This window comes from Typopeltis vanoorti, chromosome 2 (assembly GCF_054136105.1).
Source record: "Typopeltis vanoorti isolate ZY-2024b chromosome 2, IOZ_Tvanoo_1.0, whole genome shotgun sequence".
NCBI classification, from domain to species: Eukaryota; Metazoa; Arthropoda; class Arachnida; order Uropygi; family Thelyphonidae; genus Typopeltis; species Typopeltis vanoorti.
The window spans coordinates 143,744,580-143,770,554 of NC_143550.1; the positions used below are offsets into that span (position 1 = coordinate 143,744,580).

The following is a 25,975-nucleotide window of genomic DNA, read 5'->3' on the forward strand; positions in this document are numbered from 1 at the left end:
GGCATGAAATTTTGTCATGTTGTACCATCATTCTATATTTTGGTTTAACCAATAAGAATACAATTTGGTCGGCTAAATCCCAAATTGCCAGCCCATCCTCGTCCGTTCAGTATCCAAGTAGATACCCAAGAGGGTGCACCACGAGAAGGTGAGGATTGGACATTAGGTCAGAAGCCCTGGTCAGTTCTCCGCATTCCTTTAAAGGCTATGTGGAGGTCTCCTCTCAGTTATACAGCTTTGACCCTTAAGCACCCCTTGGCAAAAACAGAAAATAAATATCAAGAAGGTGGAAAATTATTCTGGAAGTTGTTGAAGAAACTTAGAAATGGAGGAAAGAGTGCTGTAAACGGAGTTAGAGATGATAAAGGTGACATGAAAACAGGAGAAAAAAATATTCTTGATGTATGGAATAATTACTTCGAAAAATTGCTAAATGAAACAAGCAGTGATAGCACAGTGGTAAAAACCACTGACCAAGCATGCAATCAGGAATACATTCTTGAAGTAGAAAACGTCATCAAAAGCCTGAAATGTGGAAAGGCAGCTGGAGTAGATGATATTCGATCAGAAATGTTAGTATGGAGGTATAAAAGTCTTACAGTGGCTAAATTGCATAGTTCAGAAGGCCTGGACAAAGGAACAAACTCCAGATGATTGGAGTAGAGCTCTTATAGTACCCATATATAAAAAGAGAAATAAAACAATGTGAGAATTACAGAGGTATTTCTCTACTGAATGTTCCTGGTAAGATTTATGCAAGTATATTTGAGAAACAGTTGAGAAGGATTGTGGAAGGGAAGCTTGGTGAAGAACAAGCTGGATTCAGGACATATAGAGGCTGCCAGGATCAGATTTTCACTTTACGAAAAATAGTAGAGAAATCATGGGAATATAACAAAGGTCTGTATTTAAGCTTTGGAGATCTGGAAAAAGCATATTACAAGGTGCCAACAGAAAAGCTATTCAAAACACTAGAGTTGTATAGTGTCAATGGGGCATTATATCAAGCAATACTTTGTCTTTATTTGAGTTGTAAGTCAGCAGTTAGAATTGAAGGAAGTACAGGAAGATGGTTTAATGTTAAATCTGGTGCCAGACAAGTATGTACATTATCCCCTCTGTTATTCATTATTTATATGGATCACATTATAAAGGAAAGAGATATTAAACCTGATATCAAAATTGGAGATGTTAATCTCAGCTCTTTATGTGGATGACATAATACTTCTAAATAAATCCATTCCAGGTCTGAAAGATGCCCTGACTAAACTGAATAACTGTTGTAATAGATTTGATATGAAAATCAGCAATAAAGACAAAGACAATGAAAATAGGCAATAACATTGAAAATATCAACTGCATTGTGAATGGAGAACCAATAAAAGAAATAAAATATTTCAGCTAATTGGGCATGATTTGTAGTGAAGATGATAAATTAAATATGGAAATAGACAACAGAATCAACAAAGCTGGTATGGTAGGAAGTCAACTAAATAAATTTATATGGAATAAGAGAAATTAGTCAACACACTAAATTATACAAGACAGTTCAAACCAATTTTAACTTGGATCTGAGAGCTGGGTTAGAAGTAAAACACTTGACCAAGGACTAGAGACCACAGTTCTGAGAGTTCTGAGAAAGATTAGGGATGTAAACAGATCACATCAATGGCAATATCATATTAAAAACAAGGATATTAGGAAAGAACTTGACATTGTTAACATCCAGGAACGTGTTACCAGGGATAATCTCATGTGGTATTGTCACTTAAACAGAATGGGAGAGGAAAGATTAGCAAAACAAGTGTTCTCTACCAAGTTGGCAGGAAAAAGACTCAGAGGATGACCAAGATATAGGTGGATTGACACAGTAAAGTCCTTTAGAAGACTGAAATATAAGATCTGATAATGTTGAGGTTTTGACAGGTAACAGACTGATTTGGAAAAAAATTGTACATAGGAAGTTAGTAATGATGTAAGTTTTTCATGTAGTACTATTATGTCCTGTACACCCCTTGAGGGTACATGTCAGGAATATGATGATGATATCGTGCAATTGGTTCGTCAATGTTTCCTACCAGGAGTATTGTCATTGGCCAATTAACTTTGACTGGGCCTGTCAGTATGTCAAAAAAGTATGAGTTGCATTTGCGATGTCATTTTACTTAATTTCAATGTGGCTGGACATCTAACACAACCAAACATCAAAATTAAGGACTCCTACAAACCTAACTTAAACAACAAGGAAACAGTATGTCGCGTTCCAATGCAATACGTCTCAGGCATTTCAGAACTGAATTCCAGAATTCTAAAGAAATATGATTTAGTGGCTACTTTTATACCTCTCAATACACTCTAAACTTATTTTCTCTTTTCAAAAGATAAACACTCTCCGATGTCTCTCCCAGGTGTATACCAAGTTCCTTGTGACTGGTGTCTATCCTACTTTGGAAAAAGACACTCAATAGAAAAGAGAATACAAGAACATCAATCATATATTTACCACAGGAAATCTGATAAATCTGAATTGGCTCAACACAGAGTAGACACAAATCCCAACACTCTTTGGTTTGAAACACACCTACTACATCACTGTCGATACAAATTTAAACGTTTATTTAAGGAGAGTGTTGAAGCCTTGCTTCACTGCCCGAACTTGAATCGGAATGACTGCCTATTGTTATCAAGAATATGGGAAAGTCTGATTAGAATAATGCATCATTAAGTTTTTTTTATTTATTTAATTAAATACTTGCTATTAAAACCAAGAATGGTATTTTATGAAGTTATAAGGTCTCAAGAAACTAATAAGATGCTGTATCTATTGGGTGATCTGTAGAGTATGACATAAATTATACATACATATACACACCCACATATATGTCGGGGTTTTTTTTGGTTTTTTTTTTACAGTTATGATTAACCTTTTCCTCAGTTATAACATAATGTTACTGGAAATATAACATCATACAGCTCATTCTATTTCAAATAAATCCATTGTTTGCATTCTACCGGGTATCAACTGTTTTTGCCATTGAAGATGATCTGTAAGCTTCAGACAGAAATATATTGCCTTATAATCAAATAAATATTACTTTTGTCTTGTGTTTTGGTGTAAATAATTCATATAACTATGGCACAAGTTTCTCTAAAAGAAAGAATCAAAATTAAGGATCTTTATTCTGTATAAGAGTTATAACACCTCACCAAACACTCGATGTGGATTACACATTAGGGAGGAGGTAGCCTGTAAAAAATTAAAAGTCTGTATAAATTACACACTTTTAGTAGGAGTTTTCTTTGACATGCACAAGTGCGAGTTGAATGGCTGCAACTCTGCTGTATAATTACTGCAACTGGGTGGGATCTCAGAGATAATGTTAGGAAAGCAATACAGCCAACAGAGATCTCTGATCTTGAACCATCAGTATAGATGGGCAAGAAATCAGAGTGGACTGCTCTATGTGCATTGAACAATTAAAGATAGACAGACGAGGGTGTATGAGACTTTTGTAGTTGATAAAGTGAGAGGCTGCAGGATGGGGGTGCAAGCCTGCCATGGAGGAATATTGTTTTGTTTGGTGCTGGTAATGTTGCCAACAGCTTCCATAGCCTATTTATAATTTGCATACCAAAATCGCAGTCTGACGTGTGATATTGGATCTGCCAACTTAGAGAAAAGAGGTTACTCATGAAGGATCAAGAAGGGACTTTAGTTTTACGGCATAATTACGAGACAAATGTTTTCATCTGAGTGATGTGGGGGGGGGGTGTCATTTGATTTGGATGAAATGAAGTTCAAGAGCTGTTGCATAATCTGGATAACAATTTGGCACTGGAAACAGATGGGATATCAGCAAGTACACTAAAGTAATGTTCCGAATTGGCTGGCTCCTTGACATGTTTATAAACTTGAGTCTCAGATCAGGAAAGACTCCACAGGGATGGAAAGAATGTATTTCTGGAGTGATGGTGTATAATGATTTCAGACTATGGGTTGACAGATAAATCATACTTTGCAAGGAACAGTATGTGCTTACTAAAGGGAGGGCTTCTTTTAGCAATATATTCATATTTTATAATAATGTTCAAGATGAGTTGCATGAAGGAAAGGGGGATGGATACATTATCTCTGAGATCTTGGATACACTGTGGTACTGTTGGACTTTTCTAAGGCATTTGATAGAATACCACATGAGAGGCTGTTACATTAACTGGACAATATATGGAATTGGAATATACTGATTCAGATAAGGGGATGACTGATGGACAGGCATCTGAACATGGTGGGTATGAATCTGATATAAACACTTACAGCATGATCTGAAGAGGTTGGAACATGGGAAAATGATGATGGCTATGATGAGTTCAATGTTAGTAAGTGTAAAGTTATACACTTTGGCATGATGAGATTCCCAATGACATATTGTATTGGAAATCTCATCTAGGGATCTTGAGTGGATAGGAATTTGAAGGTCAAAGACCAAACAAAAACTGCAAAGAAGAGTGTAACAAAAAAGTTAAAAGATTATATAGGGATTATGGAATTATGAGAGCAGATTGAAAGTATATTATACCAAGAAATTATATTCATCTTTAATCCTTTACCAAGTGTAAGCAAACAAAAGTTGCGCACAAGTATCTTCAAAATACAGTATCAAGATAAAGGATTAAACAAGAATATATAATTTTGGGCAAGTATAATTTGCCTTCTAACCATGAGAAAATACTTTCTACCAATTACGAGTATGTGTATTGCAGACACTGGTAAACAGGAGAAAGGGGGGAGATATTTCTTCCCCTTCATTTTATGCCATAAAATCTCCATGTTCTGGTTCTTGTTTTTTTCAAATACTAATTTTTTTTTTTTTCTGTAATATTTGTATGTGAGGTGAGCACTGTTTAGTTCACTTGAAAGCTGCTCAAACTTTCGTAATACTTTCTTTTCAATGTGATACTCATTCATATCCTGCTCAAACCAAATGGCAACCATTTTCTACTTCAAACGCATTGTATTCTCATGTATCCTGAACCACTGTGAATATATCACTATCAACAACAACAACATAAGACTTTCTTTTTTTTTTTTTTTTTTATTTCTTGTGTTCTCTACACATGAATTCATACATATCTTTATGCTGGAACATAGTATTAGAACATACTATTCCATGTACTGAACAGAAATCCAGCAAGTATTTACCATTATTATTAGCCTTGTCTTTATGCCAAATTTTTTCCCAAAAAATTTCTTAGATTCACTTCCTATTCTACTACTTAAAACTGGCAGTAATTCAAACAGTTTATCATTTTTAGTGTAAATGCTGTAGCCACTTCTTTTTCTTCAATCACTATTGTTTAATAAATCATCTTAGAGTTATTATTTAGAATTATCTCAGCTTTTATTCTTTGTCTCAGTAACATCCATTATACTGACATGGTATTTTTACAATTCCCCAGCTATCTCCACTTTTTAAAAATAGTTTAACAACGTTAAACTAATGTGACTCCCATGACAAAAGGTTGTAAATTTATTGTACATGGTGTATTATACGTGGGCATAACAATAACCTGTTCTAGAGAACAAACACAGAAAATTTTCAAGCTACTTCAAGTTTTCAATAAACATCCATGCCACAGTGAGATTCAAACCTGCAGCCCATTGGTTGAAAAGCTGAGAGACTATCCACTCAGCCAACCAGACTTGGTTGGCTGATACATGATAGCATACACCAGGAAATGATAATGAAGTTGTGGAGTGCCTCAAAAATTGCTGTAATAGTCAAACTTTTTCATTGCCCGATCGATTAGCATCCTGTGTCCAGTAACAGCACAGGCAGAAAGGGCAGATGTTCGTCACAGTACAATACATTATATTCTTGTTCCCATGGAATCTAACCTCTACTGAGCATCCTGTCTGGCCGTAGGATGAAAGCTGAAGCTAACGTGCTCAAGTAACAATAACTCAGTAAACAGTTAGTAGTTGAGGGGGAAGAACTTATCTTTAACTGTCAGCAGAAAAACAAATAATTTTTATAGTTTGAAGCATACATGTAAGTTGAACACCATTATGTATTCCATTAGAATGGATTTTTTTTTCAAATGTAAATAATAATGTTCACCTATAGCACATTAGTACTACGGGAAGGGCATCTTCTTCTTCTTCTTCTTGGCTTCCTGTATTATTGCAACGTTTTCAAGGGTTTAAAAAGTCTTCTTCCCATCTCCTCTTGAGTCTTTCTCTTGTTTAGTTAATATTTCCAGGCAAAATTTGGCCATCTGTCTTCATTCATTCTTTCTATGTGGTTTTTCCAGTTCTTTCTATAGTTGGTGACGTCGTCTGTTATGTTAATTATAGATAACTGTTTTCTTATTTCTTCGTTTCTTATTTTGTCTATTCTTTTATAGCCTGTGAGCAGCCTTAGGAACTTCATTTCTGCAGCTTCCACTTGTCTTTTATCTCATTCTCCCCAAATCCATGTTTCACTGCCATATTTCAGAACTGTTTGGCTATTATTTTATATAGTTTTATTTGGGTTGTTCTGGACATCTGTTCATTGAAGTGTCTGTTCAAAGTTCCAATGACTGCTAGAAATTTTTGCTTTTTATATGCAATGTCGATTGGAGCTTATTTATTTTCCTCCTCATCATCATCATGCGTATCAAGGATTTAGGCCTAGTATGGCCTATTCTGGCCTTAGAAGTCATCGTTGAATCGTTTAAGAGGACGTCCTGGTTTTCTTTTTCCTAATGGCTTGTACTTTAAGGCTTGTTTTGGTAATCTTTCTGTTTTCATTCTTTGAATGTGTTCCATCCATTTATGTTTATATTTTTTAATTTTTTCTATTACTGGTTCTTGGTTTAATTCTTTATATTTATTTATTTTCCTAGATATTTAAATTTGTTCACTTGTTCTATTACTTTGTTATGAATGACTAGTTTGCATCTTTTAATTTCTTTACCTTGAAATGCTATTGATTTCGTGTTATTTATTGAGATCTTCATGCAATATTGTTCTATTGTTTTGTTCAATACGTGTAGATTTTTCTGTAATTGATCTTCATTTTCATCAAAAATAACTTGATCACCAACATGGATAGACTGGCTAATTCTTTATTTCCTATTTTAATTCCTATGATTTTGTTTTTCCTCCATTCTCTGTGAAATTTTTTCCATATATATATATATATATATATATTTTGAAGAGTATTGGTGATAATCCACTTCCTTGAATGAGACTTCTATTCGTTTTAATTTTTTCAGTTGTTTTCTTATTAATGTTAATTTTAATATAGCTTTCTTCCATTATATTTGCTATTACTTTTGTAGTTTGGTGTGGAGCTTTCAATTCATACAGTATATTGAATAATTTTGTTCTGTTGATTTGATCATATGCTTTCTCATAATCTAGGAAGGCAATATATTTGGCAGGTAAAATTCTATTCTTTTTTCTATAATTTGTTTGAGTGTATATGTGGGATCTGTGCAAGATCCTCCTTTCCTAAAGCCGCATTGTTCTTCTCCAATAATTTCCTCAGCCCATGGGAAGGTTATCAATCATCAAATTCCTGACATGTACCCTGAAGGGGTGTACAGGATATGACAGTACCACATGAAAAATTTACATCATTACTAACTCCCTATTTACAATTTTCCTCCAAACCAATCTGTTACCTGTCAAGACCTCAACATTATCAGATCTTATATTTCAGTCTTCTAAAGGACTTTACTGTGTCAATCCACCTATATCTTGGTCATCCTCTGAGTCTTTTTCCTGCCAACTTGGTAGAGAACACTTGTTTTGCTAATCTTTCCTCTCCCATTCTGTTTAAGTGACAATATCACATGAGATTAGCCCTGGTAACACATTCCTGGATGTTAACAATGTCAAGTTCTTTCCTAATATCCTTGTTTTTAATATGATATTGCCATTGATATGATCTGTTTACATCCCTAATCTTTCTCAGAACTCTCATAACTGTGGTCTCTAGTCCTTGGTCAAGTGTTTTACTTCTAACCCAGCTCTCAGATCCAAGTTAAAATTGGTTTGAACTGTCTTGTATAATTTAGTGTGTTGACTAATTTCTCTTATTCCATATAAATTTATTTAGTTGACTTCCTACCATACCAGCTTTGTTGATTCTGTTGTCTATTTCCATATTTAACACATTCCTGGATGTTAACAATGTCAAGTTCTTTCCTAATATCCTTGTTTTTAATATGATATTGCCATTGATGTGATCTGTTTACATCCCTAATCTTTCTCAGAACTCTCAGAACTGTTTTCTCTAGTCTTTGGTCAAGTGTTTTACTTCTAACCCAGCTCTCAGATCCAAGTTAAAATTGGTTTGAACTGTCTTGTATAATTTAGTATATTTAAATTATAATCTTTTATAATTTAAGAATGTGTTACCAGGAATGTTTTGACTAATTTCTTTCTTATTCCATATAAATTTATTTAGTTGACTTCCTACCATAACAGCTTTGTTGATTCTGTTGTCTATTTCCATATTTAATTTACGATCTTCGCTAAAAATCCCAAGTAGCTAAAATGTTTTACTTGTTCTATACGTTCTCCATTCACAATACTGTTGATATTTTCAATGCTTCTTCCTATTTTCATTGTCTTTGTCTTGTTATTGCTGACCTTTATAGCATATCTATTACAACAGTTATTCAATTTAGTCAGGGAATCTTACAGACCAGTAGTGGATTTATTTAGAAGTATAACATCGTCTGCATAAAGCAAAGCTGACATTAACATCTCCAAATTTGTTATCATGTTTAATACCACTTTCCTTCATAATATGACCAATATAGATAATGAATAACAGAGGGGATAATGTACATGCTTGTCTCACACCAGATTTAACATTAAACCATCTTCCTGTACTTCCTTCAATTCCAACTGCTGACATACAACACAAATAAAGACTAAGTATTGCTTGATATAATGCCCAATTGACACCATATAACTGTAGCATATTGAATAGCTTCTCTCTTGGCACCTTGTCATATGCCTTTTCCAGATCAACAAAACATAAATACAGATCTTTGTTATATTCCCATGATTTGTCAACTATTTGTCGTAAAGTAAAAATCTGATCCTGACGGCCTTAATCCAGCTTGTTCTTCACCAAGCTTACATTCCACAATCCTTCTCAACCGTTTCTCAAATATCTTGCATAAATCTTACCAAGAATACTCCATAGAGAAAACCTCTGTAATTCTCATTCAGTTTTATTTCCCTTTTTATATATGGGTACTATAAGAGCTCTACTCCAATCATCTGGAATTCGTTCCTCTATCCAGGTCTTCTACACTATGCAGTGCAGCCACTGTAAGACTTTTATACCTACATACTTGAGCATTTCTGGTCGAATATCATCTACTCCAGCTGCCTTTCCACATTTCAGACTTTTGATGGCTTTTTCTACTTCAAGTATGGATATACAGGGTGGCCATAAAATAACTTTCCCTCTTTGGAGGTATATGTAGCTAAAACCAATAAACGGAATGAGACCAACTTTTACATTGAGACTTTTGAAGGCGTGGGGAGATGATTTCCACGAAAAAAAGATAGCGTTGGTGGAGCGGATAATTACATTAAAGGCAGATATAATGGAATAATAACATTTCGACAGTGTGTAAGTGACAGCCACATCACTCATTCCAGCTGGATATGTAGTGCATTACAATGATAATAAGAATAATAATAATTAAACTAAAACAACAACTTGCGAGAAACAAAAAAAATTAATGTAGTGATTGAACTCACAGGAAATAATGTTTTATTCATCAGAATCAGGGTTCCCTGGGCCACACACATGATTTTCAATGTGCTGACCTTTCTTGTGTACAACAAATTGCATCCGGTGTGCAACATGCTCTACAGCTGAGCGTAAGGAGTCGGGTTGGATGTTCATAACAGCCTGTTTTATGTTCTCTGTCAAGACATGCAAGTTGGGAACGCCACCAACATGTACAACGGATTTCAAATACCCCCACAACCAAAAGTCACATGGAATGATGTCCGGGGATCGAGGCGGCCATGCCGTTGGAAAGAACTGAACGATAACCCTCTCATTACTGAAATGCTGGCGTAAAAGGCACTGTACTGAACATTCAATGTGTGGCTGTGCTCCATCCTGCATACAAATTATTAAGTTCTAACATTGTCTTTGCTGCAATGTAGGAATGACAAAATTTTCCAGCATTCGTTGATAAATCTTCCCAGTAATGGAGCAGGTTACAGGACCTGTAGGGGTAATAACGCTCAAAAAAGTATGGTCCTATTATGAAATCGGCTGTGAAGCCACACCACATTGTTACTTTTGGAGAATGCAGTAGTATTTGCTGGATCACTTGGGGATGTTCAGATGCCCAACTTCTGCAGTTGTGAGTGTTGACCGACTCATTCAGATAAAAATGAACCTCATCACCCACAATATTCTCCAAGGCCAGTCATTGTCAACCTCCATTCGAGCAAGAAAAGTTAACGCGAAGGTCGTGTGCTTATCATAATCTGCGGTAGTTAGTGCTTGCACACGACTGAACTTATACGGATAGAAGAAGAATTTTCCAGCCTGTACCATAAACCATATCGAGTTTGCGAGCTATGGCATGAGTGCTTGGACCAGTACTGGTCCTTGTGTCGTCGAACACTGCAGTAGCAACATCTGTTACTGTCTTTTCTTACACTGCTTTCTGTCCTCTGCCAGGTCTAACTCCTAGTGATCCAGTTTCTTCAAATTTCTTAATCATATCTCTCAGTGCATCAGCTGACATAGGACCTGTACGCAGGTTATGAAACTTCAAAATTCCCAAAGAGCTGCTGCGGCATTGCACTGTTTAAGATAAAGCAATTTAACAAGTCAAGCATGCTGAGGCAAGCTACGATGCATATTGAGCACAATTCGTCAGTCATTTGAATAACTGCCTGAACGTTCCCAATCCCTTTTTAAGTGGAATTGGTGGAGCTGCTGTCACGTACGCACAGTAAAATTTCATAATCCTTTTTACCTGTGTTTACTGCAAATATCTGACTGCTTTCGGCTCTGGCAGCACAAAATTTCCCCTATCAGCAATTTTCTGCGAAAAAAAGATTTACTAAATCTTTTTTTCGCAGAATTCATCTCCCCATGCCGTCGAAAGTCTCAATATAAAATGTGGGCTCATTCTGTGTAGTTGTTTTAGTTACAGATACCTCCAAAGAGGGAAAGTTAATTTATGGCCACCCTGTATATTCCTGATTGCATGCCTGGTTAGTGTTTTTTATTTTTATCACTGTGCTGTCACTGATTGTTTCATTTAACAATTTTTCTAAGTAATTACTCCACACATCAAGGATATCTTTTTCTCCAGTTTTCATGTCACCTTTATCATCTCTAATTCCTTTTACAGCAGCCTTTCCTCCATTTCTGAGCTAATTCAACAACCTCCAGAATATTTTGCCACCTTCTTGATATTTATTTTCTATGTTCTTACCAAAGTCCTCCCATGACTTTTGTTTAGCTAGTTTTACACAGTTTTTAGCTTTCTTACATTTGTCTCTGTATTCTGTAAGAGCACAAGTTGACCTATTTGCAGGAACCTTTGATTAGCTTTCTTCTTTTCCTTCACTGCCTCTTTAACTTCCTGAGTCCACCATGGAATTACGATTTTTCTATCCTTGCAGACAACCTCACCACATGCTACTCTGACTGAATCAATCAATGTTTTCTTCAGGATTTGCCAGTGAATCTCCAAGGTTTAGTTCCTGTTCTCAAACTGTTTCATTTTTTTCTTCAATAGTGTTTGTGTATTTTAGTTTACAGTTCACTTCTCAGACCTGCTCGACTTTTATTCACTTTAAAACTTTCTTACATGTTCTTCTTTTCAATATGAATTCAATTTTATCCTACTCAAGACTAAATGGCGATCACTTCCAATAATTTCAAATCCTCTGTACACTCTAGTGTCTTGAACTAGTGAGAAAACATCACCATCAACAATAACATAGTCAATGAGACTTTTCTTATTCCTTGCCTCTTCTCTCCATGTGAATTTGTGCATATTTTTGTTAGAACATTGTGATAGTAATAACCAGTCCATGTCGTGAACAGAAATCCAACAGGTATTTGCCATTATTATTAGCTTTGCTCTTTTCTCCAAATTTTCCCAAAATATTTTTGTACATCCAACAATCATTTCCAACTTTGCTATTTAGATCCCCACCAAGGATCAATTTTTCAATTTTCATTGTGTCAGTTGCTTTCTCTAAAGCCTCAAAAAATTCCTCCACTTCTACCTTAGTAGAACTTTCTGTGTGACCATAGGCACAAATAAGTCTCATTGTCCAGTTCCCCATTCTGATATTTGCCCACCTCACTCTAGTTGAGATTGCCTTCTGAACTAGGAAGATTCAAGGAGATTTGCCTTGTATTTAGTGTTGAATAATATGGCTACTCCTTCTTTTCCTTGATTGTCATTTCCTGAATATAACATTTTGTATTTATTGCTCAGAGATGTCACCAGTTTTTGTCTTTTTTGTTTCAGTCACCCCCTATTATGTCGATCGTACTTATCCAATTCCTCAGCTAGCTCCATTTCTTTGCCATTGAGGCTTCTTTTGTTTGATAGTATACCAATCTTGAACTCTGATGATGTTGAGTTGGGGGGGTTTGTTTTAGGATTTGTTCAAGTATGGGAAGGTTAATGGTTAGATAATACAGAAACCAAACATGGAATTATTTCGAGCTACTAAGTTTCCAAAAAAGCAAGATAATAACGGGTGTAAAGTTTCTTTTTATTTAGGATGAATAAGTTCAATGTGCTAGCGTGGTTGACCAAGTGGTTAGTGTATCTGCTCTCCAGACAAAAAAAGGCTACAGGTTCGAATCCTGCCATGGCATGGATGTTTGTGATTGTCTTTCACTTTCATATGCTCATTCATACAAGTGTATAAATACTCTCCCAAGCTGGAATGGATCACCATGGGAGAAGGAGACCCAAAAACCTACAAGGAACTAGAGAACACACCAAACACATTTGAATGTAGATCTGCAGCAGAACAGAAATTATGCATATTTTTTGGACAGTCAAATAAGTTTTCTTCACTTCCAATTCCTGAGTGTTTACAAGTTCTTTGCTCATATCAGCTCTCCTACATGACTAAACACGACATTTAAGTAGACTGCCCAAGAATCTTCACTTTTCTGGCCATACTCTCAACACCAGACACAGGATCGAATGATACTAATACAGGTATCCCTTGCTTAACGCAGGATTTGATAGTTTTAATTAACATGTCTTTAAATTACATGCAAAAACATGCAAGCCTCAAGGAGTGTTTCCTGTGGCGAGAGAAAGAAAGTCGTGAGCATGAACATCATTCCTCCCATTAAGCATTAAGAGTGGGTGTATTACAAGCTCCAATTGTTCTGCTGTATTTACAAATTACGTTGTTCATAAATTTTACAGCCCATTAATGACGTCAAAGAATAAGAGCAATCCCACAACCTGTTCATTAAGTGAAAAAAGAGGAGGAAAGTAATTAACTTAGATATAAAACTTGATATAATTAAAAGATTTCATCATCATCATCAACAACCATGGGTCCAATGCCCGTAGGTGTCTGCTGCCATCTTGATATGATTCTTCCATTGCATTCTGTTTTGTGCAAGATGACTCAATTTGTGTATAGAGTTTCCGCACTATTTGCCGATGTCATCACCCCATTCTCTGTTTGGTCTTCCTCTTTTGTTCTTTCCTTCAATCATTCCAAACAGCAACGTTTTTAATTTTCTCTCATCATTCATTCTATATATATATGGCCAAATAGACGTAGTTTCCTTTTGATTATTTTCTGGATCAGGTTTTCTTTTGGTTGTATTCGTCTGTAGATTTCCTCATTGTTCACTTTCTGTATCCAGCTTATTCTCAAGATCTTTCTATAGCACTTCCTCTCAAATGTCGATATCCTCCTTTCAGATTCTCTCAGGAGTACCCAGGTCTCGCATCCATAGAACATGCTGCTGAAGATACAGGTTTCGACAATGCGCAGTTTAGTTTGCATCTTTATAGCTCGGCTCTTCCATATTTTGTCCATGGCTTTTAAAATAGTTGTTGCTATGGCTATTCTAATTTTTATCTCTCTTTTTGGGGTCCAAGTCATGCGTCATGTGGCATCCAAGATATGTGAAGTGTTCCACATTTTCCAGTTGAAATCTGTCTATCATAACTCTGTTCAGTAACCCCTGTTGTCTGAATATCATTGTTTCAGTTTTTTCAAAGTTGACATTTAGTCCATATCTTTTTCCTTCTATGTATAGTGTTTGCAATGTCTGTTTCAGCCTTGCTGCATCTTCTTCAATGAGGACGATGTCATCTGCAAAGCAGAGGTAGTTTATTCTCATGCCATTTATTGAAATGCCTCCACCTTCTTCTTTAATCTTATCTAGAGTTCTTCCCAGATGAAGATGACTGGTGATATTGGGTCCCCTTGTCTTGCGCCTTGACTAGTGGCAAACGAATCTCCAGTCTCACCTGCTATTCTGATTTTTGCTTGTGCTTGGCTGTTTATATCTTTCAGCAGGCAGATCAATTTATTGTCCACACCATAGGATTCCAAGACAGCCCATGTTATATTTTGGTCAATATTATCAAATGCTTTTTGGAAGTCCACGAAACAGCAATATATCTTTTTGTTCTTTCTTCGAGCTTTCTCTGCTATTAGTCTTAGTGCGAGTATTTGTTGCACTGTACTTCGGTCTTGTCGAAATCATCCGGATTTCGACATTTGCTCATCCAGAAGATGTACCTCCATATGCCCCTTCAGGCATTCTGTTAGTATTTTCATCAGTACTTTGCCTCATTAATGCAATAGTTCTGTAGTTGGTGCATTCTAAAGCACTGCCTTTCTTATGAAGAACAACCAAGACCGATTTTTTCCACTCTTCAGGGGCATACCCTGATCTCCATATTTCACTACATAGCTTATGTATTTCTTTTGCAACTGATTCTCCCCCATATTTTAGCATCTCGCCTATTATGTTGTCATTTCCAGGACTCTTGTTATTCTTGAGATGTCTTATAGCCTTATTCACCTCCTCTTCCAAGATGTCATTTTCAAAGATCTCTGCTGGTGGAGAGATTGCCTTTAGTTCTTTGATTACGTCTGTTGCAGTATCATTTAGTTCATTTTTATATAGTTTGCTGCAATATCTTGCCCATCTGTGTATGATTTCTGTCTTGTCCATCAATACTTTACCATTTTCTTCTTTGATTGCTACTGATCTTGTTTGCCACTTCCTATTGACATTTCTTATAAGTTTGTAGACCTCTCTAGTTTTGTGTTCTCCATAGTACTGTTCAATGTCTTTGCACTGGTCCTCCAACCATTTGGCTTTATCAGATCTTGCTGCTTTCCATACTTCATTGCATTTTTGACGGTATAACTTATCTGCTTCCTCTGAATTATCTCTTTTAAGTTTCAGTTCTCTTTTCTCTTGTACCAATTTTAGGGTTTCCTGAGTTATCCATTTCTTGTTGATCTCTTCTCTTTCAGGAATTACTTCCTCTACTACATTTTTTTAGCACTGTAGTCAGTCGTTCTGCTCTTGTATTTATATTTTGTTTTTCACTTAGGGTCTTAAGCTTAGTTTCCAATATGTTCTGATATACTGTTCTTAGCCTGTCTACATTTAGTTTTGAGATGTCTCTAGCCTTCTGGAACTTTCCTTTGTACTTCTGTTTCAGTTTTAGTCTTATATTCGCAATCACCAAGCTGTGGTCCGAATCAAAATCAGCTCCTTGGAATGATCTGCACTGTTGAACTGAGGTTCTCCATTTCTGGTCTATTAATATCAGGCCAATCATATTCCTGTGTTTGCCATCGAAGGAGCAGCACGTCCATTTGCGACAATCTTTTTGTTGGAATTTGGTATTGCAAATCATCAGGTTTAAAAGATTTAAACATAGTGAAAAAAAATAAGATTGCAAGTGAATTTGATTTTTTCTAAAGCTGATGAGTATTGCGAGCAAGGTAAAGTTGCATCTACATCTGCAAGTATACAATGCACACATAACTGAATGTCCATTCAGTTATGTGTGCTATAATGCTTGAAGTGCTATAATGGTTGAAATGGAAGATCTGTTGATTATTTGGCTGGAAGACTGCAATCAGAAGAGAATTCCAATTAGTGCCTATAATATCACGGTCAAAGCTCTAAGCCTCTTTTCAAGACTTAAAGAGACTAAATATAAAAGACAATTCAAAATTCACAGCTAGCAAAAGCTGGCTTGAAAAGTTTAAAGCTAGGGCTGGACTAAAGAATGTGAAAATAACAAGTGAAGCTGCAAGTGCCAATGAAAATGCTGCATCTACATTTCTTGCTGAGCTGTAGAAATTTATCGAAGAAATTGATTATCGCCAAATTTTCAATGTAAATAAAACTGGCCTCTATTGGAAAAAAATGCCATCTAGTACTTTTATATATAAAAAAAAAAAAAAAAACAGCGAAGCCTGGCTATAAAGTATCAAAAGATCACTTGGAGTAAATGCCAATGGAGATTTTAAATTGAAGCTGCTACTTGTCTATCGAATTCAGAACCCAAGGTCTTTAAAAGGATGTAAAAAGAACTCTTTACCTGTAATTGGGTGGGCAAATCAGAAGGCTTGGGTTACCCAAAGTTTATTCAAAGATTGGTTTAAGTCTTATTTAGGTTTAAGTCTTATTGGAGTTGCCCGGAACAATAATAATAATTATTATTATTATTTTTGTCCGACAGTTTAAGCTTATTGCAAGAGAAATAAGTTATCTCTCAAAGCTCTTTTGCTTTTAGATAACGCATGCCTGGTCATCCAAATTCTCTTAATGATCTGTGTGAGAATGTGAAAGTTTTATTTTTTCTACCAAATACAACATCATTGCTACAACCCATGGACATGGGCATCATTGCAACTTTCAAAGTCTATTTTCTTAAAAAGACATTCTCAAAAGCAGTAGAAACAACAACGGGAGAAAATATGATTACACTCCAAGCATTTTAGAAAAATTTTAACATTAAACATGCAATTGAAAACATTCATTACTCGTGGAAGCATCTTCTACCTGCATGAGAGCTGTTTGGAAAAACCTTTTGCCAGAATGCACTAATGACTTAGGTGGTTTCAAAATCCTGTGAACAACATGATTGAAGAAATCATTGCAATTGGTGAAGACCTTAGTTTTGATGGTGTTGATGCAGAAGATGTTAAAGAATTATTGGATTCAAATTCAAGATTTCAGTGACAACGATCTTCTTAAAATTGAACAACAACTATATGAATGAAGACAACAAACAAATGGAATATGAAGATGAGGTTCCAAAGGAGATAACAATCAAAGAACTGGATGGAATATTTTGCATTTAGAATTGCTTAAGCAGCAATTAATGGATATGGCTCCAGATGTTAATCGTAGAATTTATGCTGATAAGAAAAAAACTAAAACTGTTCAAACGACTCTAGATAACTTTTTTTGATAAAAAATTGCAGTAACTAATGCAGGTACACGCATTTATTAAACATTTACTTTAACATTCATTTTTTATCTTTCCTAAAAGAGTGCCATATAAAACGAATTATTAATACAGTAATTGATCATGGATGAATTGTAATTTTTACCACTGATTATTATATTTGATTAATGTATTTTGATATACACGGAAACATCGAGGGATTAATTAATCATGGTAATCAAGGGATACCTGTACATATAAATCAATATAAGTTTGACAGCTTTTTTAGACCCCTGTGAAGCACTTCACAACACTGCAATCTAAATCATTATAAGTGCATTCTTATATAGGAAGTAACTGCCATGAACTATCAATAATTTTAACTTATAATCAATTACCAAGATAATTGTTTTTATTATTCATGTTTGACTGACACATACATTCTTCTGTGCATGAAGCAGCAATGAAACTTATAATGTAAACATGATTAATGTCACATTAGTTCAAATTAAATATTACTGATTAGAAATGTCATCTTTGATATATTAAAAATTGAAGTAAAATATAGAAGTATTAAATATTTACAATTTTAGAGAAGCAAAAAAGGTCCCCTTTGAACATTATTCCAATCAATTATTTCAGTAGTTATGCAAACCATTAGTAATATTCATTCATAACAAATATGTACTGATATATAACAAGAATAGCTTAAACTTTTATTTAGGAGAATAATTTTAGTCATCATGTCATTATAATGTATCATAACAAACAATGAAAGTCAAATGTTTTTAATATATCATAAAAAATTGAATCCATTACCTTTCTCATTAATGGAAAATGAGCTGGAACATCAGTGGGAAACTGAGGAATTGCCTTACTATCTTGAAGCTGTTTCTGAAGTAAGGCAGTAGTCTCGGCAATAAACCTGCGGTTTCCAATGTAAGCAGACTAATAAACAAAAAGGAAAACAGATGACTTCGGTAAATTTATTATACATTAGTAGATAATCATTGATATCACACTGAAAGAGATTTAAATAAATTGCTTTGTTGAAAAGAAAGAAATAATTACAAAACAAAGTGCAAGTTCGAATTAAGCAACTAAAAAGAGAGGGAAAAAATTATAAAAATTAAAAAAAAAATAAATAAATAAATAAAATTCTTTATGAAAAGAATTTTACTTATAGATGAAAGGGCTGAACATGATCTTCAGCCCTTTCATCTATTTTTGCAAGAGTAAAAACCATAACATCTGGAGAGGAGAGGAACTGAACCCCATCAAGATCTGCAGCTAATACCACTTCAACTGAAAAACACTTATAAAGGTTTCCTGTACCCAAATGGAATTGGATCCCAGGTCATTCCAAAGAAAGTGTTACACTTTCTCAATAGAAGGTGCAATTGTAAAAACTCGATGTAGCTTAAAAAAAATTTCAAAGCACTTTACATCAATTTTTTACATAGGTCAAGTCCCATGAGAACTGTAAATAATCTTGTTTGTTTCTATATATATTTTGCAAAATATTAATGTAGTTAATCCTGTGGGAAGTGAATGTATTTACTGTTTTAACGTTGAAAACAAAGGTAATGCTTTGCCATCGGAACTTTGTTTGTATATAATTATGTGTAAGAGTGCAGGAAGGTTGTTTATTAGTTTTGTGGGAAAGGCTTACATGCTCTACACTAACACCTTTAAAGTCAATTTTCAAGAGTACCGCTAGGTTTAGTGAAGTTTCCACGGGCCTGAAAGAACAAGCAAAGTATCAAAGGGGAGTCTGCTAGTTTTAGAGACAAGTTTCCACACTGGCAAAATACGATCAAAAGAATGCACGGAGAAGAACAAAGATCGGGTCAAACTTAAAAGAAAATAAAAGAGTCATGCCGAATTCTTCGGGGGTTTACAACCCTTAGTGCAAGATTCTGAGATCGGAGAATAAAAAGGGACTGAGCCAAGCATAAAGGACTTCCCGGTTCCAGTCGCCAGAAGGGAGGAGATTTCAGACATTGCCGAAGAAGGAAAGGCTTCCAGATGCCAGAGAGAGGGATCATGGTTGAGAGTTGGCAGCAGTTTCAGTTTCTTGGAAGCGGCAGTTCGAGCTACTGGAGATGGCAGTAATCCAGGCATTTTCAGCGAGCCCAAGCATAGGAAATAAGGTGATGTAAATTACCCTAAGCAACTTCACTCAGAAGATTTTCTTAATCGCCATGGGAGAACAACCTTTTGCCGGTCACAGTCCACTATTTTCCTGATGAGATATTACTGAAGCCAGACATTCCTGAGGAAGCTCAAGATCTGAGATGAAAGAAATGCCATAAGACTGTAGTGAAAGACTTTTGTCTGAATGTGCGATGCAGAGTTTTTTGTAAGTTCAAACCATTTGTATATTTCCTCGCATAGTAGGTTGTAGATGGACTTTTAAGAGATTGTTCAATAGTAATAAGAAGTGTCTTTAAGAGAATCAATTGGCATGTTGGAAGTTGATATAAAATTTGTAAAGATAACTTAACAGAGAGTTAGCTAACCTCTTTGCAAGTAAACTAGAAGTTTAATAAGTTGAATTTGTAAGTGGAGAGTAAATAAGATTGTGAGTTAAAGAAGTTAATTAGTGTTAAAGTAAATAGGTTATAATTTATGCTAAAGATTTTATAAATGGATAGAGAAAGCAATCTCCCTATTGTTTAATTCATGTATAATTTGTAAATAAATGTGTTTTAATTATTTGTTAAAAAAGTGCCTTGATCTTTTATTTTACAACTGCACTGTTCTTAAATAAATCGGACTTGTGAGCGGGAAATAATTTAAGGCAATAAAAACGCAGTTCAGTTAATTATGAACCACGACTGTTAAAGTAAACATTGATAAAAGAAACTTTGCTCGTGAGAGAGAGGGAAATCTACCGGAAGTTTTATTTAGTCTTATGCCAATGAAATGATATATTGGTGGCACAGTCGGACAAAATAAATTTCCAGTATTCGTAGGCATTCGATTAATAAATACGGAAGGTGGATAATCATAGTATACGCAGTAGAGTAAATGAGAAAGGATAAGAGAGAAAAAGCGCATTAGAGTAAAGCTATAAAGAATTAGGAATAGAATAAAGATAGAAAAGAGTCAAGATAAAGTTACAACATATAAGAAAAATAACATATTATTACACAATTATCTATTTATGTATCTATAAAAGCAGATATATCGAGATGAAGTAATTGCCTAAAAATCTTCAAATAACCAAAAGTTCGGTTAATCAGTCCTTGAATAAGCTGTCATGCCAAGTGACTCCTGAAAAAGTACTCTGTACATTCACTGTTCTACAATTTTTTTTTTTTTTCATTTGGTTACAAATTATACTAAACTTGTCAAGAAATTATATTCTTGTTTAATCCTTTATCCAAGTGTGATGCATGTGAAGTATATAGAGGTTGATGACCTCACATCAACTGTCCCATAATATAAAACACACTTCCTTCAGACGTGCAAAATGGTGTGCATTAATGGAAGGTTGCTACTCAGACAGGTTTGACCTTTACTGAGGTCACATCAGTTGGAGCCAGATTCAAGGAAGATACCAAGATGACATTAATGCAGAAATTTCTGATATAAAGTAGCAAAAAGGTGTATTGTCTTATTATTAAAATACTCTAGATTATAGTAGAAATTTTTTTCCCTTGGTTAGAAAGTAAATTATATTGTCATTATATTGTCATAATAAAAATTATATATTAATTTTTATTTATGGTAGTTGTTTCCAAATTATATTCTTGTTTAATCTTTCATCCAAGCGTAAGCAAACCAAGTATGTGCATGAACACCTGGATAAAGGATTAAACAAATGTAAGAGAGAAATAACACTTCTTTGTATTCTTGTTCATTTAATGGTCTATAGGTGGTTTTCAAATTTTATCAACCAGTTTTTTTATTAAGACCATTTTTGGAAGAATTAAACAGATGTTCTAATTCTTGATTTCTTCCCCCCCCCCATGCTGGAGATCTTGTGAGCCTTGTCTCAAAGGGTTCTTATAATGCCAATTTTTCTGATATTTCTGACAAGATATTTCTATCTTGTCAAAGACAAGATACCACAAATATTGTATCAACAAGGGATAAAGGTTGCTTTCTTCCTTCCAAATAAAATTCAGATCTTCTTTGACCTCCAAAACCATTCCACTCACCACTCAAGAAACTGGGGATATACAAGATCACTTGCACATGTGTGGAATTTGTGATGTAGGATAGAAAGGCCAGTCAGGATATGTGTCAGAACATATCAAGGAGATAGAGAAAAAAACAAAACATAAATCAAGAACTGGTATGTACAGACACCAAGATATGATCCTACACCAGGTTTGGTCATCTTCGTTAAAAACCTGGTGCACACAGACCTTGGATACTCTTATCACGTTGCTTACCAAGAGGATGCAACATAAAAACATGCATGCCTTCCATTAGAAGTCTTTTTCAAATTTTAAGTGCTAATGTTACCATTATTTCTTGTCACTAAACTCAGTCATATAATTCATTTTTTTTTTTCTTTTAATCTCTCTCCTGACGAAGACCATAAAGGCACGTGAAATCAAGATCTCCATGTGAAATCAATACTGGATTTAAAGCAGTAAATTGATCAAATTAGCATGTCTGCATAGCTTACCTCAAAGATACCATGTTTCTTTATGACTAGAAGCACAGAAGGGAGTCTAAAACTGTCAACAAAATAAAGGGATTTGAGAAATGTTTGATTTCATTTCTTATACCTGAATAGTCAAGTCAAAATGTAAGAACTATAAATCACCTGTAGTTATTCCATTTGATTATTCTTTATGACTTAATAATGTGAGTTCAAATTCTTCTGCACATATCAGCTTTTATAAAAAAAAAAAAAAATAAATAAATAAAAAAAAAAAAAAAAAAAGGAGTAAACATAAATGTTTCGTCTTTTTTATATTTTCACATGTCAAGGATATTTTTAGTTAATAAAAATATTGCAACATCCCATTTTATAACTGCTAGATTAGAATTTTGTATTATTATGCCCAAAATTTTGTGAAATGAGAGCGAGCTTGAAATTTCAATTAAGAAACACTGGCATAGATCATTAGGTGCCCTAGCCTTTATGCTTCCGCAATATATCTTTCACTTACTGCTTTCATATATATTCCCTTCCAAACCTTATGCTTCCAATATGCTTCTGCTAATGATTAATCTCCATATGTGAATGACTTAATGTGGGAAATGCATTTCATCACCCACCATGAGACTACCACCCTCCTTAATGGAGGTATGAAGTAGCTTGAAAAAAAAGGTTTGGTCTCTAGAGCAGGATTACCTAACGCTACAACCATTCAAAGTACTACAGTAATCTACTACTTATCCAACTACAATAGAAAAGCAATTTGATGTTCTGACAGCTGAAGGGTTGGTTAAGTGAAGTACAATTAAGTGCTTCTGTAGCAGAATTAGAAGAACATCAGAACACTGTGCCTTTGAATGGATAAGACCTGCATTTGATCATTTTCTCGAGAGGTATCTTTATATGGGCTTTTTTAATTGAAGGCGAGTTAGCTAATCTCATATGGAAGTAGCAGGGTTTTTTCCTTCCAGAAAGTTGGATTTTTCATCGTGTAAAAGCAAATCAGGCATGAGAACACACACACACACACACACACAATTTGCAGACATCAAAAGGCTCTTGGTAGTAGTGGATGGTAGATGGCGTTGATTGTAATAGTGTCATTGTGTGTAGTTAGTGAATGAAGTAGTAGGGGAGAAAGAGAGAGAGATAGCAAAATGTATGTAGTGGAGTGCCTCCCTGATGATCCCTTGGAAGGAACATGTTGCAATAATAATAGTAATTACATAGTGCTATACCATAAGTCAGCTGACATAACATGGGTGAATTAATTGAAGGATCATTGTTTTGAAGGTCAGATAAATGGTAATTACTGTAATACTAGGTGGGATTCACATAAAAAAATAAATTAAAAAATCTGATCCATATGCTTTTTTTTTTTTTTTTTTTTTTTTGCAAATTAAATAATTCACACTATACTACATACCCCCAGCCCACTGTTTCATGTTACTAATATAAATACTAAGACCTTGTAGTACAGACATTTACAGGAAATTTATTCCAGATTGTCCACTTTCAAAAGTGTCAGTTACAATTTCTTTAGCTTTAGTTTCAATTTCTTTTCATCGTGTAAAAGCAAATCAGGCATGAGAACACACACACACACACACAATTTACCTTACATACATGACTTATGTATCTATATACACTGTACTGTGGAAAAAATACTGGACATCTAATTTAGAAAGAAAAATACCAATACACACAAATAGTATATTTCTGACTTCACACATGGACTATATTACTGTGCATCTGTATACTGCAATGGCATATGGAGAATGACATGGCATAACAATGGCCTATGCATCTGCGACACAAAGTAAAAATCTTACTTACCCTGTTCATGGCACATACAGATGAGATCCATTTCTTCTGAATACCTCTGTCTTGAGCTACCAATTAAGCTTCTAGCCCAGCGTTTCTCAACCTTTCTAAGCCCAAGGACCAATAAAATGCCTAAAACAATTCTACGGACCACTAAGTTACAGAGGCGTAGCTGGGGGGGGGGGACGATCCGTCCTGGGCAGCAACTTTTTGGCATTTATAAAATCTTGCCATACTGTTTATAAAACTGCAAGTGAGTGATGAAATAGACTTCAACAATGTCATCGACGATTTTGCGAACAGAAAAGCAAGAAAAATAACATTTTAGAATGTTGGGATTAGAATTTTACTTCAAAAATAAACATTATCTTTTTAATTTATTTCCCTATACGTCGTTTTGAATTTTTGTAATATTTTTAAAAACCTATGTAGGAATTACCAACATTTCGGAAAAACTGTGCCATTAACATAATAAATCTAAAAGCATGTTTTGAATATATACGGAAACATAATTAATTAAAATGGAAGTATTGAACAAAGTTTTAAATTTTATTAAACAAATAAATAATATGATAAAGTTATGTTACTACTTACTTTTAATGGTGGTTGAGCTTCTCAGACCTTGCAGACCTCCTGGATATCTGGCTCAATATTGGTCAACTTCAGTCGAAGATCAGGCTTACAGTCACGAGAACGAAAGCTCGGTCTTGTGACTGCAAGCTGAAATGGATGGTGAAATCAGAAAAATTTCTTATTAAAGTTATTCGGAAAATATGTTTCCAAATTCTGTTTTAGAGTTTTGAGGTGGTCAAAAACCCTTTCCAAAAACTAAGAATCAATAAAAAATATTTGTCGAATGCCTTTATTTTGTCGTAGGCATCAAGAACGGTTAAAGAATTTCCCTGAAGGGAGAGATATAGTTCATTTAATTTCGAAAAAAATGTCTGAAAGATAGGATAGTGTTGATAACCATGCTTTGTCAACAAGAAGTGATGCAAAATCAGAATTACGTTCGTTTACAAATAATAAATAAGAGAGCCTGTGTAGCTCAGTGGATGTGGCGTTTGCACACCACCGCGCTAGGCCGCACGAAGGAAGTCTTGGTTTCGAGTCTAGTCGGCGACTAGAGGAAATTTTTCTAAGCCTTTTTTCGACCGGTTCCCGAGTTAGTCGATCTCTGGCACGGGCAAGCAGGTTTTTCCTCCCGGAAACTCGGGTTTTTCGTCCTGTAAACTCAAGAAAATCGACCGTAGAACCCACATTATTTCAGACATTAAATATATTGTGTTAGGGTAAGAGACCACGAGATGGCGGCACATTTGAGCCGTCTCTCTTCACAGCGTACCGCTTAATTAATGATAGCCTTGGGCCATCTGTCTCTGATTGGGTACCAGTGGAGATTGAACTGCCCACTCAGTCTCCAAAAGTTAGATAGGGCTAAATGGCCTCGCCTACTCCCGTATATACGGGAATAAAAAGGCGTTAGTTGATTTTTTTTTTTTTACAAATAATAAAATTTCGTGCCTTAATTGAAATAACCTTGTTAGTACTTTGTCCTTGGAAAGCTAATGAATTTCAGAATGAAGCAAAAATTGTACATATTCACTGCCCATTTCATCGCAAAGTACTGAAAATAACCTGTTACTTAATGGTCAAGCTTTAATACAATTAACTAGCATCACAGCGTTGTATAGCACAGTTTTAAATTCTGGTGGCATTCCTTTGGAGGCCAACACTTCCCTATGTATGAAACAATATACCCAATTCATATCCGGAGCTACTTCCTTGACCATAGAAAACAACCCCACTAAACTTGCCTGTAAGGGCATGAGCTGCATCCTAACAGAAGCCCATACATTTTCCCCATGGGATCCCTTTGTGTATTATGTAATTATTGACAGTGTGAAATATTTCTTCTCAAGTTGTTCGGGATGATAAAGTTCTACAAAACAGAATATCATCATGAATGTTGTTATCATGTGCATATCTTACGTAGCATATTAACTGCGCATCACTTGTAACATCAGTAGTCTAGTCTATTTGTAACGA

At 35.0% G+C, this 25,975-nt stretch overlaps 1 protein-coding gene across 4 annotated transcripts in view; it reads right to left on the reverse strand.

Annotated features, from left to right (window-relative positions):
- Positions 1-25,975, reverse strand: part of E(z) (histone-lysine N-methyltransferase E(z)) — a 516,600-nt gene that overhangs the window by 347,728 nt on the left and 142,897 nt on the right. For all 4 annotated transcript variants that reach the window (XM_090413305.1, XM_090413314.1, XM_090413324.1 and 1 more), the window contains exon 3: positions 18,298-18,426. In XM_090413305.1, coding sequence (XP_090269431.1) covers positions 18,298-18,426 — 129 coding nt within the window. The remainder of the gene's footprint in view (positions 1-18,297; positions 18,427-25,975) is intronic.